Here is a 14,805-nt window from a genome sequence, read left to right on the forward strand (position 1 = left end):
GTAAATAATATCTACGGATTCCAAAGCATTTTGTTTGACTTCAGCCGAACGCATCTTGTTAAGATATTGTTCAGCACACACGAGTAAACAATATTTGAGATCCAGAAAAGGTTCCTCGTTGACTGAGACCGGACCGGATATATGTCAATATTTTGTAATTTAATTTTGTGATGAGTTCGTTTTCTACTGAATAAGAGCTTGAAAGCTTTTGCAATTTTGCTGTTTGCTATAATCTAGAATTACATTATGATGAACCTAATCAATTTGAAAGAATTATCAAGATTGAAACTTTTTTTTTTCATTTTATATGGTTATTAGTTTTTTTAAACTTTAGGTTTTGATGACGTTGTAAGCAAACATTTGATTTTTTTTCTTCTTTTATATATCTGTTTGTTTATGTCATTTAAATGCACATGGAATGTGGAGTTCAAAAATCAAAACAGTAGAACGAAGGAGACCAGGCCAAATTGATTTTCGTTAAACTATTAATTTAGATATTAAGATAATTATACATGTGTAATTATATAATTTAGCTATTTAATTAGAATATCTGTATTACTCTAAAAACTTAAAAAGTATTGTTGTTTTCAAAATTCAATCTCATTAGAAAGTACTCTTTCCAAATTTTCTCAAGAGTTTTAGCATAAACCCATAAAATAGCCTTAAAACCATAAAATAGCCTATGCGTTTTTTTTAAACCATTTTAGGCTTCTCCCTCAAAAGTATTTAGCTACAAGAGTTACCCTTACGTTCTAGATCCACAATAAGTCTTGAAAATGATTAAAGTTGAGCGCAAAGAGTGTATTCAGCTCAAGTGAGAACTAACTAGTGTCGCTTTGTTCTTCTTGAAGCAATCTCCAACGCCCAAGCTTTGCCTATATCAGTCTGAAACTTCCCTGAAACAAACCACAACAAGTTTGAAAGCCTTTCAATCATATGTACTCTGATTAGATGTATATATATAAGGATTACATTTGTTGACAAGAAATTTACCTGCAGTGGATTGGAAAAACTCATCTAAATCTTTACCTTCCTCTGCGCAAGAAAAAAAAAGAAGAAATCGAGTTTTAAGTGTTATCCATATTTGTCAAAATCAGGAGGAGTTATTCATTGACCTTGTTCATATTCCAAAGCTTGTAGAATCATCTCAAGCTTATCGAAATCTTTAACAAGTTTGGCTTCAGGTGATTCGTTAGCTTCATATTCTCTCCACAGCTCAGCGATTTCTTCAGCTGCAATTATACATTTGTATATATATCAAAAAAAAAGAGCGATGTAGTTTTGAGAATGAGAGGAAGAGAACTGACCTCTTTCTCCTCCACCCAGGAGTTTGCACATGTGTTGAAGCGCTTCACTCTCTCTACGGTTTTTCTCTTCTTTAGAGACCCCGCAAGTAGGTGTGATATCCCCTACAATGGCTGCTCAACAACAGTTATAGAATTTGAGATCAAAAAATAAAAGAAGCGGCAATTACATGTATAAGTGAAAGAAAGAAGTAACCTTCTGCAATGTCATGAACAATTGCCATTTTCATACATCTGAAGGAAGACAAAAAAAAAAAACATTGGAAAAACAAAAATAGTTTATTCTCCGAGAAATTGAAGGAAACCAAAGAAAGAAAGGGTATAGAGCTAACTTGTCTCTGTTAACACCGGGAATATCAGAAGAAACTAAGGCCATAAGACCCATCCGATACATGTGATCAGCTATTGATTCTGGATTCTTCACTTCTCTTTTAACCCATCCAGCTCTTGGAGTTGTCTTTCATCAAAAAAACAAAACACATATCAATGAACCTTCTTCACATCTTTAAGAACTCAAAGCAACCACAGACATAGCTTGAAATCATATCATTGATCTTAAAAACAAACGCCTGATTTACGAGAGAAGACACTGGATCTTATCGGAAAACAATTGACGGATGATCATTCAAAGGTGAGGTTACAAGTACCTTGAGGCGAGAGCAGAGGGTGAGAAAATCTATGGCGGAGGAGACGGAACCATCTCCGCTTCGATCCGGTTGAGAGAGCGGGGAGTCGTCTGCCATGCAGTGAATCGCTCGGTTCGGATACGAAGCTGCGGCGGCGGAGCGATGGAGGATTTGAGGAGGAGTGAGAGAGGGGACGAGAGAGAGTGATTTGGAGAAGAATACTACTCTATTCAGAGTCACGTTCCTCATTTTTTTTGTTTTGTTTATCTTCTTCACGTTTTGGGGGAGCGTGTTTGTTGTGTGTTCTGCTTTGTCAGTTAGTTTCGGCCTTATAATATACAGGCCCATTAATGCATGTGGGTCATTAAAATTTCGATTACATTTTTTATGTATTCAGAATTCCGGGGAAAAAGAATTATCAGTTTAGACTTTAGGAGAAGATAAATTAGTATAGAACTCTCAAGAATCAAAAATTAATCTAATACAACCACTTCTAATTTATATGGCCCCAAGTAAAGTAAAATTACCAAATCTTATCATTAATAAAAGTGCAACATCTTGGATCTTCTCATTTTTTATTTAAACTAAACCAAACAATTTTACTTCTCTTCTTCTATCTTTCGATTATGATTCACTTCTTTTTAAACATCAACCACATGATTTTTGATACCACATAAATTTTTTCTTTCTTTCATTTGGTAAAACTATAACTCGTACAACTAAATATACTAACAAATGATACAACTAGTATAATTGGTATACATGTGATATAATTTTGTACAAATTTTAAACTACTGTAACTGACACAACTAGTAAATCATATGCAGACAAACAAATATTCTAATTGGTCTAATTGACAAAATTTCATCTACTTTATTTGTGGTTTTCAATTTTTATTAAATTATTATATTGCACTCTTAATTTTAGTTACATTATATTTATACTTATAAATTTTGTTTATTGGATTAATCAATGATTCTATGTACATCCTTTGTGGCTGCTCGGTTTGGTCTGTCCATCTCAGTGTCAGGGCTTAGTTTTTGGGCTTCTTCGATAGGGTAAAGACCATTTCTTTGTAGATGCAAGTTCCCATGGTTTTATTCTCTTTCAGATTTTTATCGCATTTCACCGTGTGAGTTCGAGATTATCCGTGGAGGTTCTGGATCTTACATATTTGTTTTCCTCATCCAACAGACCCTTCCATGTGCTTATTATGCTGCAAAATCTCCATGCATATGAATGCAACGCCTAGGTTCTAGGTCTGGGAATATGAGTCTTAATCTGTGGGTTCCGTCCCATTTGATTCGATGCAGGACGGATGCGGGGGTCGAACAATTTGAAAAAATTGATTTGTGGATACGTGTTATGAATATTTTATACAGGCCATGTGTGAATTGGTGGATTTTGGATCGTGGGTATCCGACCCGCAAAGTTTTTTTTCTAAATTAAAAAAAAACTTTTTGTATATTTTTAAAATTACGGGAATTAAAAAAATTAAATAATATATAAAATTTAATTATTACATATTATTTATATTATTTTTATTCGTGAATTGTCCGCAAAATTAAGTAGGATGAGTGCAGATACAAAAAAAATTATTTACATATTATACGGGTCAGATTTTTTGACCAAAAAAACTAAAATCCGTAGATTGGCGGGTCAGCGGGCGGGTTTGACCCGCAGCTCAGCTCTAGGTTCCTTATCCCGATTAAACTTCAATCGAGTACTGAGATGAAACCTGGCATGAAGATCTTTATATGCCCGTGATTCGTTTGTACCATCTTTTGAATTCGAGATGCCAAACTTCTGTTCAAATTCACATATGTATTTTGTATGTAATGTTTTTGAGGATTTGGAATAACAATTTATCTTTAAATATATATATATATATATATATATATATATAGTTATCAATAAATATTTGAGTCAATTATTAAACATTTTAAATGGAAAATATTTGACTGAATTCATATATAATCAAATTCTAGATGTTTGTTTTTGATAAAACGTGTTATTTTAATAAAAAAAGTTTTACAATAACGAAATGAAATTTAATCAACAATCTCGAAAGAACCTGCTTGTGAAACTAATAGGGGGAAAATAATAAAAATGCGGAATTTTGAAACTCAATTTTGAATGAGCTGCTGATGGAAATAAACTCAACAGGCCTCAGCAGTCAATGTAAAATAAAGGAACTCAATATGCATCTATCTTGTTAAAACTCAAGTACAAAATCAGAATGTTGGGAGATTTGAATAGAAAGATTAAAAAAATTTGGTGTGCTTCGAAAATTAAATAGTTGTTGAAATTTGTTTGGATACATGAATAGTAGCTAATATCTATTAATTGTGTTTCTATATTTCACTTAGTTTAACAATTTAATTAATTATATTACCTAATAATAATTTACATCATTAATTATATTACCATAATAATAATAGTGCATATTTTATTTATTAGTTAATCAATATTAACTTTGTACCAATTATAAAATCAAAAATGTTAAATAATTAGGTTTTACATATGATTAAATGTTTGGTTCGTTTATTTTACTAAACTATTTTTATTTTAGTTTCAATCGGTGGAAAATTACGTATCTAAAAACATAGTTTAAAGATATGTTTTTGTGAATAAAATAATATCTTAAATCAAAATAATTAAAATGTGCTATATTTATTGCCACTTAATTTTTCACTCCATATTATTTTACTTGATAAAAAACTCTTTCTACACTTAGTTTAGCCAAACACATAAAAATAGTTTTTTTATTAATTTATAAAATTAGTTAGACATGAACATTATATGTCCATTTAGGTACATGTTGTTCTTTTCGGGTATATTTTTTTTTTGAAACCAAGTCCCGCTTAAATATTATAAATTTATGTGTGGATTTTGAGTTGGGTCATTCTGAATCTGGATGAATTCGGTTCTGATGTATAGTAACCTAAAAATATCTAAATAACCAATGTATCTAAAACGGGTTCAGATATTTGTAACAAAAATAGCCATATAACCTGATTCGGTCTAAGTCTTTTGAATATCGTTAGTTATATTATGATACATCTAAAATATATAACACTAATTATGAAAAAATAAATATCGATGTATAAAAATATATTTCAGGGGCCAATTTAACAAAATATTAGTTGGTTCAGTTGAAATAAATATATTAAAAAAATTATAAGAACTGAAAAAAACCAATATAAAAGTACCGTACATTTGGATTCAAAATCATTTCTTTTAACAACAAACTATACAAATATGTTGATTTTTATACAAATTTAAATTACAATGTAAATATTTAATTAATATAGAAATATGTCATATTGTTTAAATAAAATATCAATGTAAAAGTATTGTACACTTACATTCTAAAATCATTTATTTTAACAACAAGCCAAATAAATATATTGATTGGAGAGAGAATAAAACAAAACCAAAGAAACACATAGTTTACGAGAGACACTCTATGTGTCGAATTTATTATAAAGAAAATTTTACTAAGATAAATACATTCAGTAATTACAAATAAATAATATATTTCATAAAAGCGAAAAATAATATCCGTATTTTCGAAACGCGGATCAAAATCTAGTTACCGTTGTGAGACGTCACCATTCACTGAGAGGGAATAGAAAAGAACTTCCAAAAATAACACTGGGAAAACTCAGCCTCTAAAAATGACTAATCTACTTGTGTGACGTCATCATTCACCAGGAGGAAAGAAAATGACTTTTTAAGAAACCACTGATCTATTTTTTTTTTATCATCTGATGGATTATATTCAATTTTAAACAGAGAATACATCAAACCGGCAAGACAACAAGTCTTCCGAAACCAAAAGCCAGCGTAGTAAACAATACTACCCGGAGCCAAGTTAAAAAAACAGGAAAGAACAGAAACCACTGATCTATATCATCATGTTTTTAAACAAGTTCGTGTAATCTGAATTAAAATAAAAGGATTTATGCAATTTGAGTTACTTCCAATTTTCTAATTTCTATAAGTAGGTTAGGTAGCACTGCAGTTACACAGACTCCGAAGTATAAAGACAAATTGCAATTTACTGATTTTCTTTTTTTGCAATTTACTGATTTTTTTTTTCCTTTGATTATATACACGACTAAAACCGTCGACCAATTCCAAGTATACAAAACCATAATAAGACTTTGGAAACCTTTCCATCTCGCTCACGCAAGTAAAAATAAGAAGAAAATCTCAATTGTTTGACATAATATAAATAACAATTTGCAAAAAAGTGATATGGAGTATTATTTGAGTTCCATCCGAAATCCAAAAACATTGAAATGGATATATGAAATTAGTTTTTAAAATCAAAATAACAAATTTAAATAACTAATACATTTTGGCTATGTTTTAATGTATATATTGTATTTTTAAAAAGTTTCAGATTATAAATAAATTTGGGCACTTAATAATTACCCAAACATATAAAATATCATAACAAATCATTTGTCCCTTTACCCAAATATCTAAAGACTTGAAATACTCTAATCGGTTTCAAATGAATAGCCAAACGCAAATATTAAATTAGTTAGGTAGCAACGCAAGAAGCACAAAACCAAATTCCAATTTGGTTATTTTAAAACCGTTGACGAAATAAACGAGTAAACAAAAGCAAACAAGACTTTGGAAACCTTTTCCATCTCTCTCACGCAAGTAAAAACAACGAGGAAAAACATCTCAATTATTTGACATAGTATAAATAATATACTATAATTTTAGTCCTAATCACATTCACAAGTCCTCATCACATCTGCAAGTCCTAATCAAAATTACCTAGCCTAAAATAGAGAAATTCTTGGGTTCACCCAACCAATAGGATTTTGTTATTTTATATTCAGTATATTTTAAAAAAGGAAACAAAATATTTCAAATTATATTAATATTTTTAAACTAAAAAATAAAAATTAATATTGATTGCAAACAAAAATACGTTTTAGAAAAATATATTTTTAATACCGTCAGCCAAAAACTAAACCCTAAACCCTAAATCATAAATCCTAAATTTCTGGGTAAACTCTAAACCTTTGGTAAATCCAAAATGCTTGGATAAATTCTAAATTCTACGGCTTATGATTTATCCAAGGGTTTATGATTTACCCAATGGTTTAGGATTTAGTATTTAGGGTTTAGGGTTTAGTGTTTTGCTGATTGTGTTAAAAGTATATATATTTTTTAAATCCAAAGATTTAAGATTTATCCAAGGGTTAACCATAGATTTAAGGTTTATGATTTAGGGTTTAGATTTTAGGGTTTAGAGTTTGCTGACGGTATTTTAAATATAAATCTTTTTTGCGACTACTATTATTTTTTATTTATTTTTTATTTAAAAACATAATAAAACTTGACAATATTTTGTTTCTTTTTTTAAAAGATACTGAATATGAAATAACGAAATCCTATTGGTTGGATGAACCTAAAGATTTACTCTAGAGGTGAACCCAAGTATTTCTCCCTAAAATATCGTCCACTCACAATTAAAAGCGTGGAATATTGAAGAGTCAAAGAAAGCACAAAGTCTTATAACTTTTAAATTCTCTCAACGACTTCATAAGAGGAGGAGAAGGAGAAGAGATATCATCAATTCATCATTAAGCAATATAGAAACTTCTGTGCACCTTCTCCTTCCTCTCACGCGTTACAATCCTCTCTATATAACTCTCTTCCCCCTAAACCCACCAGAAACCATCTCAAATTCCACTTCTTGAAACCATGGTTCGTTGTAGCAACAACCTCGTCGGCATACTCAACTTCATCGTCTTCCTCCTCTCGATCCCCATCTTAGCCGGAGGTATATGGCTAAGCCAAAAAGGGTCAACTGAGTGTGAGCGTTTCCTGGACAAGCCCGTGATTGCTCTAGGAGTTTTCCTCATGGTTGTAGCGATCGTCGGTCTGATCGGTTCGTGCTGCAGAGTCACATGGCTTCTCTGGACGTATCTCCTTGTCATGCTCCTCTTGATTATCCTCGTCTTCTGCTTTACGATTTTCGCCTTTGTTGTCACTAACAAAGGCGCGGGGGAGAAAGTTTCTGGAAGAGGGTATAAAGAGTATAGACTTGGAGATTACTCTAACTGGTTGCAGAAACGTGTGAACAGTGACAAGAACTGGAGGAAGATTAGGAGTTGTCTTGTTGAGAGCAAAGTCTGTTCTAAACTTGAAGCTAAGCTTATTAATGAACCTGTCAATAAGTTCTACGATGAACACCTGACTGCCCTTCAGGTAAACCTTTATTCTCTTGTCTTATATTTTGATTCGAATCTTGGATCTGATTCCTTGTCTGAAGGCTTGTCTGGTTTTTAGGGTTTTAGTCAGAACTTTGTTATTTTTTGTTTGTCTGCTTTGTAATCAAAGGCTTGAAAGGGCTTGCGAGACCTTTTTGACCCTTAAAGTCTCTTTTTGTGATCTCAAATGTTTTGATTCTGTAACATGTCTTTTAAAGATCCAAACCTTTTTTTAGCATAAAAGGTTTACTTTTCGATTTATAAAGTTTCAGCCTTTTTTGGCAAAAAAAAAAAAAAGTTTCAGCCTTTTTAAAAAAGAAAAAAAAAATGAAAATCATGATTTATAAAGTTCCAGCCTTTAAAAAAATTGAGAATCATGATTTATTAAGTTTCAGCCTTTAAAAAAAAAATTGAGAATCATGATTTATGAGTTTAAGTTATGTTCTGTTCTTAGCAGTTTTGCATGCTTTTCGCTCTTCCGAGTCTCTAGTTTCACTCTTATGAGTGGAAAGTCTAATTGTATCTGAAGCTGATTCTGTGTGTGAATGTTGATGTCTTACTACAAAGAACTAACGAATCTTTTTGTTTGGTGTTACAGTCTGGTTGCTGCAAACCCGCAGAGAGATGCCAATTCACTTACGTAAGCGCCACAAACTGGACCAAGCCGGCCGGGACACACACTGATCCAGACTGCCAAACCTGGGACAACGCACCTAGCAAGCTCTGCTTCGATTGCCAATCTTGCAAAGCGGGTCTCCTCGACAATATCAAGAGTGCGTGGAAGAAAGTTGCGGTTGTTAACATCATCTTTCTCGTCTTCCTCATCATTGTCTACTCTGTTGGTTGCTGTGCTTTGAGGAACAATAAGAGAGATGACAGCTACGGCCGTACTTATGGATATAAGCCTTGAGGGTTTTTAGGACAGAGATTCTATTTGTTATTTACACAGTATTGGAGTTTGCTTTAATGTTTGATGATTCCCATCTTGGTGTTTTGAGACCTATTGCTTGTACAGCTTTATTATGATACTTATTAGTGTGTTCTGCCTTCTGGCTAAACCATGATATCGATTTATTACATGTTTTGCCTTCGTTTTTATCTAAACATACCATGTTCTCTTGATCTTCTAGTTGAGGAACACAGAAGCCACACTTGTGACAAAAAACTAAACACCGATTTTGGCTGTAACATTGAAAAGAATTACGGTAGTCTCTTCGGACAAATTCAATAAAAACCAAAAACATAACCGAATGTAAATAACTAATACAAGTTTTCTTACCGTACAAACTTGTTGAAAAAAATACAAACTTATTTTTAGCTTTTGCATTTGTTAAAGAAGCAGTAGAGTTTGATCAAAAAAAAAAAAGCAGTAGAGCATTTATATACTGCTTTATTAGGAAAACAATTCTGATGGTTAAAGTAGTATAGCATTATATACATACATCAAATTCACTTTTCACAAAAGAATGATATTTTCCGAACTATAGATCCACTAGACCCTATAACATCTTTTCTTTTCAGCAACACCCTATAACATCTTATTCCCATTGTAGGGAAGGAAAATCATTATTTTAGCTAGGAAAATTCCTTAAAAATACATACTAATTTACATTTGCTAATAAAATATAGTAACTATTTTCTGTTTAATATAGTTTAAAATTTGCAGATTTTACACATCGCTTCAAACAATATTTGTTGTGTTTAACAGAAATAGTGATAATGTTAGTGTTTAGTTAAACATTTGGTTAAACTGTTAATTTTTTTTTTTTTAAAAACACACGAACTATTATGGGTCGAACTAGTGAAGAAGGAATACAAAGGAATAATGCATTCTTTATTATTTCTAAATATTTTGACCATTTATAAGGAATAATTTTTCTTTTTCATTCTTTTTTTTGTCATCACCTTAAAAACAGATTCAAACTGACTCTACACACCAAACTGAAAAATCCGCATCTACGTGAACAACGAAAGACGGTTATTTTTTGACACCGTGTGCCCTTCTCATTTCTTTTATTCTAGAGAAATATAGAAAAAAAAATTCACCAAAATCAATAAGAAATAATTTTTCTCTCTGTTCTGTATTTTTTCCCTGCTTATTCATAATTTTTTTCTAATGATCACCGGTTAGACTATATAAATAATTTAATACAATATATGGAGAGAGGGAGAGGAATGGAAGGAACTACGTTACCATGATAACTTGGTTTACCTCTCGAGTGTAGTCTTGTTATGATTTTCCTTCTCAGTTTTTTTTTTCATACAAAAAAACATGTTGTAAAACATTAGAGAAAGAAGCACACATGTTGTAAAAAGGAATTTTTGTATGAATAATTTAATTCTCTCAAAAAGAAATTGTAAATTTAATGCAAAAATCCCTAAATATACATAACTGCATTTTTAATTTAATGAATTTGTATGAAAAAACATTTAAAAACTTACTCAAATTTGTTGATGAAGTTTGAAGGATACAGATTTGGTGATGGAGAAATAAAAATATGGGAGAGGAGCAGATTGGGATTGATGTTATTGGCTACTGTTTGTGTGAAAGATTGTTACTCGAGCCCCCTAAATGTGCTCAAAAAGCCTGCCACAAAAACTTCACATATGTAAAGGATACACCAGTATAAACATTTTTTTTTGGTTAAACATGTATAAACATGTATAAATTGTAACAATTTTAATTCATACAACATATAAGATATATACATGAATACAAAAAAAAATACAGGATTAAATTAGTTTGTTGTTGTTAGCGCATTATGACTATGGAAGTGTAATTGTGTCTATGAAGATTAGCGCTTTATGAAATACATATGAAAGTGCATATTAAATCCAGATAATACATATGAATATATTTTTTTTATCATCAGAATTTATATTAAAAAAATTGTAGTTCAAGTACAGTTGCGTCTAAATGAAGATTAGCGCTTTATGAAAATGAAAAAAAGAAATGCACAGAAATGCAAACGTGAAGAGATCATGAAGAGGAAAGAAGTTGGCTCTCACGAGATCCATGTTTTTTGGATCTTGCTTTCTTTTACGTAATTAGAATAACCTAACGTGAAGAGATCATGTAGAGGTTACATGTGTTTTTGCATCTTGCTTTCTTTCTAAAAAACCATCGATTAATATATATAATATCCCTATACATTAGACAAACGACAAATAGTCCGAGCTAGAGAAGTTTGTCTTGATGAGAAATGGAAGCTCAAATTCTGTTTCTCTATTTCTCACTCCTCGTTCTCTCTCTAAATTTCTTATTTCAGTATATCAAACCAAGGCTAAGCCGCGTGTTCCAGCCTTCTCTTGAAACTCAAGCCAAGGCCGCCATTTTATCAAGAAAAGAAGTAGCCGAGTTTCTTGATTCTCCCATTGTGGAAGTAGTAGAAGATGAAGATATATACACAACTTCTAGTTCCACGTTCGATTTTGATCCATACATGACGAGTAAAGCCGATGCAGTGAACAAAGCTCTAGAAGAAGCCATACCTGTCGGGGAGCCACTCAAGATCCACGAAGCCATGCGTTACTCGGTTCTTGCAGCCGGTAAACGTGTAAGGCCTATTCTCTGCCTCGCTTCTTGTGAGCTAGTAGGCGGCGAAGAAAACGCCGCGATGCCAGCGGCTTGTGCGGTTGAGATGATCCACACCATGTCTCTTATCAAAGACGACTTGCCTTGTATGGACAATGACGATCTGCGTCGTGGGAAGCCCACCACTCACAAAGCCTATGGCGAAGGAGTCGCCATTCTCTCCGGAGGAGCTCTCTTGTCTCTTGCGTTTGAGCACATGACAACGGCGGAGATATCCTCGGATAGAATGGTTTGGGCGGTCAGGGAACTGGCTAGGTCCATTGGAACTAGAGGGTTAGTCGCGGGACAAGCCAAGGACATAAGTAGTGAAGGTTTGGAGTTGAACGACGTCGGTTTAGAGCATTTGGAGTTTATCCATGTACACAAAACTGCTGTTTTGTTGGAAACTGCTGCGGTTCTTGGAGCCATTATTGGTGGTGGATCTGATGAAGAGATTGAGAGTGTAAGAAAGTTTGCCAGGTGCATTGGATTGTTGTTTCAGGTGGTGGATGATATTTTGGACGAGACCAAGTCGTCGGAGGAATTGGGAAAAACCGCCGGAAAAGATCAGCTACTGGGAAAGCTGACGTACCCCAAGCTGATGGGGTTGGAGAAATCCAAAGAATTTGTTAAGAGATTGACTATAGATGCACGTCAACATCTTCATGGGTTTACTACGGAGAAGGTGGCACCTTTAGTAGCTCTTACTAATTTTATTGCCAATAGAAATAAATGAAATGTTATGTCTTTTAGAACTTTGATTGTTTGTTTTGTTGTGTCGGGTTTATGTATACATGCTAAAACAGTGTGCTTACTTTTAACTTTTAAGTGTAACCATGTTTTTATATTTTTATTTAAAATTCAAAAAGGGAAAAACCGGAAAAAAAAATCTATTTGCCTCTTTTGTATATTAGATAATAAAGAACGGCTTTCTGAGAGCATCTCTTATTGAAGGTTTAACATCAGAATTCTCAAAATACATGTGTATATATTTATATTAATATTAGTATATAGTTATGGAACTTTAAATTTTAGGAAAAATTCAATTCAAAATATTTAGTTTCAGATAATTTGTATTGGTTTTTACATAAAATTAATGACTATATGTCATTAAGAATATGACTGGTTTTTTCCGTACCACCCGCAAATGCAGTGTTTATGGTTAGTAGCGGTTGTTGGCATTTTCATCTTCATCTTCTAACTAAAATTAAACATTTAAGTATCATTATCTTCCGTCAGTTCCGTGACACTGATTCACACTAATAGCAAATTCACATTATTCTTTTATGTGGTTGAGACAGTCTGATGGGAGTTCGATGATCGATTGTATATACATCAATTATTGTGGATTATACTAATTATAGAGTGGATACAACCGCTTTCGCGGAACCAAACTTTTGGTACAGATTACAAAGATCTCCTTTCAATGATTCAAGATCTTCGAATATGGTCTAATTTTTCCACACAATTAAAAGAGTTGCTGAAACTGAAGAGTAGATTCACGGAGTTCTCGATAGCTTATATTCTTTGTATTAAAAATGTTTCTTATGATTTATTCTCTCTGTTTCATTTTAATTGTCGTTTTATTTTTATGCACACAGATAAGAAAATATATGATTTTATATACATCTAACCATATTTCAACTAATAGAATATTAAAATAGAGAATTTTTTAATAAATTTTGCATTGAAACTTTAAAACGACACTTATTTTAAAACGAATTTTTTTTCTTACAACGACAATTAAATCAAAACAGAGGGAGTATTACTTAAGATATCAATATATGTTTGTTCTGTTTTGGTGGGGTTTGAATAATAGAATAGTCTCTTTTTAAAAAAATAGTTTTTTGTCATTGACAAAAAAAGGTTTTTATAGCACCAACTTATCCATTCTTTTTAGCCACTTGTGTTTTTAAAAAGTATAACGCCAAATTTCTTTTAAAAACATTAAATAATCCGACACGAATATTAATTAGTACGTTCGAACACTATAGTTAACGATCGTAATCCATTAAACATGTTCTCGGTTATTTTTATTTATTTTTGATAAAATATAAATCAATTAATGGTCTATAATCTATGGTTAACTGCATCCATCCGTTTTCGAATTTCCGTGTCTTAAGGTGATGAAACAAGCAGTGTGAAAACCTTAAATTTTTTTTTTTTTGAAAACCTTAATTTGGCTATGTACTTTTCTTTCATACTACTTCTTATCTTTTGATTTACGGTAATTTTCTTTATCGTAATGTTTTTTTAGGTAAAAATAATAATGTTTGTTTTTATTATACATATAACTCGTTATATAATTCAATATTTTAAGACAAGTGAGGTGTGCTCCTTTTGAAAACAAAATTGATCTGTTCACGATGTTGATGCTCGAGCTAAGGGATATATGCCCCTTGAGCCACTTCTCTTGGTAGATATTTTACTACAATAATTTGTCGTATTGTCTCGTAAGAATATGCTTTCCTGACGCTATCTTCTATTGCAAATTGGGAAGATATATACTCGAATCAAGAATCTATTAATTGCGATAAATAAAATTTAAAGTATTTTGTAACATCTGGTTTTTATATATAGAAAGACTTAAAATAATTGATCTGGTTATTTATATTATCAAAATATACTTATTTTTTTCCAGCAGTGGATCTAACGTGCAACAAGGGGAAGTTGCTACCGCAATAATAAAATTTAAATGAAGTATATTTTTTTAAAATATTCTAAAACTATGAGAAAGTCTAAAAACAAAAGAAAACTAAAAATATAGCCGAACCCTATATGGTGTCTCTGGTTGGGGTTTGGTCGGCGCTGGAACCCTAGATCTGCTCCGGGAGAGATAGATTCGGCGGTCTGGGGCTCCCCCTTGGAGCATCGACGAGGCGTCTTCGGTTGTAGGGTAAGGGAGTCGGCTTTTAATTTTGTTGCAGTGTCAGATCTCGTTTTCCTTGTCGTAGATCTTGGCTCCAGTTGTTTCGATGTCAGCGTATGAGGTTTGGAATCAGGATCTACCCTCTGTTTTTTCTTCGGGACTAACAGTAGTGGCCTTTGTGGAGGGA

At 32.2% G+C, this 14,805-nt stretch overlaps 3 protein-coding genes across 3 annotated transcripts; 2 read left to right on the forward strand and 1 right to left on the reverse strand.

Moving 5' to 3' along the window:
• Positions 1-585: 585 nt before the first annotated feature.
• Positions 586-2,220, reverse strand: LOC108809058 (uncharacterized). Its single transcript, XM_018581183.2, has 7 exons — positions 1,952-2,220; positions 1,637-1,761; positions 1,501-1,538; positions 1,308-1,418; positions 1,116-1,232; positions 994-1,035; positions 586-896 (listed from the first exon to the last, which is right to left on the reverse strand). The coding sequence occupies exons 1-7, from the start codon at positions 2,177-2,179 to the stop codon at positions 826-828; spliced, it is 732 nt and encodes a 243-aa protein (XP_018436685.2). The 5' UTR covers positions 2,180-2,220; the 3' UTR covers positions 586-825.
• Positions 2,221-7,515: 5,295 nt separating this feature from the next.
• On the forward strand, positions 7,516-9,239 carry LOC108805594 (tetraspanin-8). Its single transcript, XM_018577515.2, has 2 exons — positions 7,516-8,173; positions 8,774-9,239. Exons 1-2 carry the CDS (start codon positions 7,667-7,669, stop codon positions 9,083-9,085), a joined length of 819 nt encoding a protein of 272 aa, XP_018433017.1. The 5' UTR covers positions 7,516-7,666; the 3' UTR covers positions 9,086-9,239.
• A 2,070-nt stretch (positions 9,240-11,309) lies between these two features.
• On the forward strand, positions 11,310-12,687 carry LOC108809967 (heterodimeric geranylgeranyl pyrophosphate synthase large subunit 2). The gene has a single exon (XM_018582098.2). The coding sequence runs from the start codon at positions 11,379-11,381 to the stop codon at positions 12,483-12,485; it is 1,107 nt and encodes a 368-aa protein (XP_018437600.2). The 5' UTR covers positions 11,310-11,378; the 3' UTR covers positions 12,486-12,687.
• Positions 12,688-14,805: the final 2,118 nt, after the last annotated feature.

The sequence above is a fragment of the Raphanus sativus genome, chromosome 6 (assembly GCF_000801105.2).
Source record: "Raphanus sativus cultivar WK10039 chromosome 6, ASM80110v3, whole genome shotgun sequence".
Lineage (NCBI taxonomy): Eukaryota > Viridiplantae > Streptophyta > Magnoliopsida > Brassicales > Brassicaceae > Raphanus > Raphanus sativus.